The sequence below is a fragment of the Lepidochelys kempii genome, chromosome 8 (genome assembly GCF_965140285.1).
Source record: "Lepidochelys kempii isolate rLepKem1 chromosome 8, rLepKem1.hap1, whole genome shotgun sequence".
Classification (NCBI taxonomy): Eukaryota; Metazoa; Chordata; order Testudines; family Cheloniidae; genus Lepidochelys; species Lepidochelys kempii.
The window spans coordinates 624,762-629,200 of NC_136387.1; the positions used below are offsets into that span (position 1 = coordinate 624,762).

Sequence of the window (4,439 nt, forward strand, 5' to 3'; positions counted from 1 at the left end):
TTCCCAGGGCGCCCCGCGCGCGTGCGGAAGTGGAGGCCGGGGCGGGCCACGTGTCTGTCGATCATGGCCCGGGAGAAGTCGCCGGAGCCGGAGCCGGAGGCGGCGCCGGAGCGATCGTACCAGGAGCTGCTGGGGAACCTGAACCCGATCGCGCGGCCGCTGGCCTCCCGCAGGCTCACCCGCAGGCTCTACAAGTGCATCAAGAAAGGTGGGGCCGGGGGCCCGGGCCCTGGGGGGGCCGGGGGCCCGGGCCCTGGGGGGGCCGGGGGCCCGGGCCCTGGGGGGGCGGGGGGCCCGGGCCCTGGGGGGGCGGGGGGCCCGGGCCCTGGGGGGGCGGGGGCCCGGGGCCTGCGGGGGGCGGGGGCCTGCGGCGGGGGCCTGCGCCTGCGGCGGGGGCCTGCGCCTGCGGCGGGGGGGGGGCCGGGGCCTGCGGGGGCGGGGGGCCGGGCCGGGCCGGGGGAGAACCGCCGCGGGAACGAGACAGAGCCCCGTGCACGGGCCTGGGGAGCGGGGCCGGAGCGGGAGCCCCGCGGAGCCCGTGCTGAATCTGATGGCCGCTTATTTCTCTTCCAGCGGCGAAACACAAGCAGATCCGGCGGGGAGTAAAGGAAGTTCAGAAATTCATCAACAAGGGCGAGAAGGGGTAAGAACCCAGCAGCCCAGCTGCAGCCACCCCCAAAGCTGGGCCCTGCGGTATCTGACGGCAAGACAGGCGCTGGCCGGGGCCGAAGGACCAGACCCGTGGGCTCTCCGCTCCGAGAGCACAGGCCTGTGGCATCGTCCCGGGTAGGCTGCGTCCCACGGCCGGATACGCTTTGCTGGGGCACCGGCAGTGCTGGCCCCGGCCCCCTTCGTGACCAGTCACCGCCTCCTCAGCGCTTCTCGACGGGCACGTTCCGGTTCCCATCTCCCTGTCCACCGCTACTGATAAGTCGTCTCTCTCTGCTGTTTCAGGATCATAGTCCTTGCTGGAGACACGCTGCCCATTGAAGTTTATTGCCACCTCCCCGTCATGTGTGAAGACAGGTCCCTCCCCTACGCTTACATCCCCTCCAAGTCGGTAAGGTCAGCGGGCTCTCAGGAGTTGGGGGAATCTCCCCTTCGTGGGCACCAAGAGGGCATGAAACATTCCAGCAGGATAACAAGCTGTGGCTTAGGTGGTGCCTCCTTCCTCCCTCCCCGCTTTCTCTTTTTGGTGCTAAGAAGCTCTTGCCCAGGGCATAAAACCCAGGTCTTTGCTGCTCCTCCCCCATTCCCAAAGTCAGACTGAACACACGGGTGTCACTTGGCCTCCTGCACAACTCCCTAAAATCTCCCATTTGAGCTAAGGGATCCCTAGCGGTGACACACTATGGGCTGTTTGTCATCCTGCTTCAAGGGTGGGGCTGAAGGCGGGACACTGCCTCACACTGAAGCTGTTATTTTGCCAGAGGTAACACAGCCAGGCAAATGCTTTGAGCTGCCTGGGGTAATACTGTGAAGTGTGTTCTAGTCAAAGAGCTTTCATCTTTGTTCCTAAAGCATCCAGTTTTCCCCGCTGCGGCCAGGAGATATCTATGTTCTGTTCTCGTCTGGCAGGTCCTTTAAATTGTCCAAATAGCAAAATAAAAAAAACCCCAACGGGAGCCCTGCACAATCTTCTCTAAGGGGGTGTCTCCAACTGGCATCCTTAAGGCTTTAATATTCCTCCAACCTGGCAAGACATTGGCCCTGCTGACTTCATGCCATCCTTGCAGGGTACTGCTGGGCCCCATCAGGCCAGGTGCTGGATGTTTCTGGATCAGTAAGGACAGGCTGTGGGAGGAGTTGGGGAAGATAAGAAGTCCCTCTAACGCAGCCGTTCCCAAATGGGGTCGTGCCCTGAGCGGATGGGGCCTGGCAGTCCCTACTGTGCAACGGATGCTGTCTTGCTCTACACAGCGTGACCTCTCCTCTGGTGTGTGCAAGGTCACGGCAGATGGATAATGCCATTTTGTTCTGTGAAATGGCTTGCTAAGCACAGCATGACCTCACACGCCACACAGCTACGAGGTCACGCTGCGTGGAGGATGCCATTTTGTGCTTCAGAATTAGGTACTCTGTACCCTCTGAGGTCCCAGAAGGAAATAATTCAAATGGGGTTGTCCCACAAAAAGTTTGGGACCCCTTGCTCTAATCTGGGGGGGTGGGAGGGTAAGAGACTGCTCAGTTGTGGGAAGGTTGCTTTACAATTTGGTTCAGTCACTTGGGGGTGGGGGTGACTGTAGAGTCAGGGGAGCCATACTTTCCCCTGTGGGGTGGAGTGCAGGGGTCTGCTCTCCTCCACAGAGGAGTGGTAGGATTCCCACTCCCCCCAGTGGGTGGAGGTCACCAGCAGCTTTCCTGGGCATCTCTGATATCCTCTTCCTCTTGTTCAGGATCTGGGAGCAGCTGGCGGCTCAAAGCGCCCAACCTGTGTGATAATGATCAAGCCACATGAGGAGTACGAGGAGGCATATAAGGAGTGTTGGGAGGAGGTTGTGTCTCTTCCTGTCCCCCTGTGAAGGACATGGGGAGTGCCTGCTCTGGAGCTTCTGGAAGGCTGGGCCTGCACTGCCCCAGCAATATTCGGTGGCCTCCGAGGACTTTACAAAATGAAACGTGAGCTGGTCCTGCAGCTACTTGCTGGGTGCTCAATGTGCGGGAGAGGGGGCTGCATGGACCCTGGGCTTTTTACCTTTAACCAAAAAAAACCTGTTCTGAAATAATTGAGTAGCAGCTGCTGAGGTTGGGGGCAGATGGTGACTGACTTCCCCCTTGAAGGGAGGGGGACAGCAGGCTTACTGGACAGGCTAGCATTCCTGGGGGGGAAGAGTCCATGCCATGAGCAGCAAGTCAGACCTGTTCTGTGATGGATGAAATAAATGTATTTGTACAGCTGTTTGCTGTGGGTTTTAGTAAAGCAGCTAGGCCAGTGTCGGTGGCACCCTGGCTTTAAGGCTACATCAGAGCATGAGGCCACTGCTCCAGTATCAGCAGGGCTGGGCCTGAAGGCTAGATAATGGGGGAGGAACAGGGATGACTGTGTAGAAGTGACATTGACAGCACAGAAACCACTTTCTTTCTGGCCCACCAGCGTTTGCCCTGGAATAAATAGAGGCCATTCTGGGTGCAGACGGGGCTGGAGAGGGTTGGTGTCCCATTCAGTTCAGTCCAGCCCAGCCCCAGCTAGGTGGGAACCATTGTGTTTGGGGCCTGTGTTAGGAGGCAAAGTGGAGCCTGGGCTCAGTGAACAAAAGGCTACGGTGAAATTGGCTAAATGAATGTAAGGCAGGACCTGTGCCTAGCTACTGCACCATGCACTCCCCAACCATGGCACGTGGCCTCTCTCTGCATCAAAAATATCAGCCGCTTGCGAGATCACGGGGGGGAAAGGAATTTGGACTCATGTCCTTGGGGGTCGCTGCTTATGACCAGTCCCCACAACCCTTGGCTATGCCCAGCCTGCTGAGGGGGGGTGGAGATGTATTGAAGTCTCGGACACATTTCTTCTCCCCCCTCACCACTGGTGGGGAGATGGCTCCAGCATGTGGGGTGTCTGCCAGGCAGTGGGGCTGGGGTCTCAGCACTGCAGTCAGCCACGCATGATGTGACTGTGCAGCATTATGACACGTATTGATTCTATCCTAGTTGGTGCAAAAAAAACCCTCCATCCTTTCCTGCCGTTGCCCCAGTGTGCCCCACTACAGTGCTGGCTGGTCTAGGGGCAAACTGGAATGATGACAATTTATGAACCACCCCAGCCTCTGATTCAGCTGGGTCCAAAGAGCAGCAGAACCCAGGGGTGAGGTACTGACCAACTACGGGGCACCTTGTACCAGGGAGCAGCACTCTCTGCACTCTGAGAAACTGATTGCTCTGCTGTTAGCAGCAGGTACTGGCGGCTATCCTGGATGTATAGGCTCGACCCCCACCACTACTGGACTCCATCCTTCACTGCCAGGTTTGGGTGATGGGAGACAGGGCTGCAGAGCTACTGCTGTCCTCATGCTCACACTGCAGAGTCAAGGCCAGGCTCCCAGCCTAGTCTCTTTGCTGGCCAGGCCAGCCTTGCCCCAAGAACAGCCCCAGCACCCTGAGCTCTAGACTAAATCGGCCAGGTGTAGCCATGCCCCACTTCTGTACACGCTGCCTCTGGGGCAGAACCAAAGGTGCCCAAGCCAGGGCACACTCAGGCTGCAGCTACACAAGGTAGTGAAACATTTCTCATTGCTGTACATAGTTCAGTGCAGCTGCAGTGCTCAGATGAACGAAACCCTCGGTCGAGATGCAGCTAGGACAACAGAAGAATTGTTCCATTAACCTAATTCCTGCTGCTCGGGGAGGTAAATTAGGCACAGAAAAACCCGCCATTGCTGTAGCAAGTGCTTATGTTATGGCACCCCAGCGGCACAGCCCTTGATACCATCTGCTCATCAACA

General features: G+C 58.4%; 1 protein-coding gene across 2 annotated transcripts; it reads left to right on the forward strand.

The window, feature by feature from the left end:
- Positions 1-4,439, forward strand: NHP2 (NHP2 ribonucleoprotein). 2 transcript variants are annotated; one of them, XM_073355057.2, is made up of 4 exons: positions 1-208; positions 574-643; positions 955-1,060; positions 2,397-4,439. In XM_073355057.2, exons 1-4 carry the CDS (start codon positions 64-66, stop codon positions 2,520-2,522), a joined length of 447 nt encoding a protein of 148 aa, XP_073211158.2. In that variant the 5' UTR covers positions 1-63; the 3' UTR covers positions 2,523-4,439. The 2 variants fall into 2 exon arrangements, with proteins under 2 accessions (XP_073211158.2, XP_073211159.2); XM_073355058.2 differs by having other exon boundaries at positions 955-1,065; positions 2,397-2,525.

What these genes read in the sequence shown, in the direction of transcription:
- NHP2 (XM_073355057.2), top strand. Translation starts at nt 64, where the DNA reads ATGGCCCGGGAGAAGTCGCCGGAGCCGGAGCCGGAGGCGGCGCCGGAG. An exon ending in ATCAACAAGGGCGAGAAGGG is followed by an intron (nt 644 to 954) that starts GTAAGAACCCAG and finishes CTGCTGTTTCAG; the next exon opens with GATCATAGTCCTTGCTGGAG. An exon ending in CTTACATCCCCTCCAAGTCG is followed by an intron (nt 1,061 to 2,396) that starts GTAAGGTCAGCG and finishes CCTCTTGTTCAG; the next exon opens with GATCTGGGAGCAGCTGGCGG.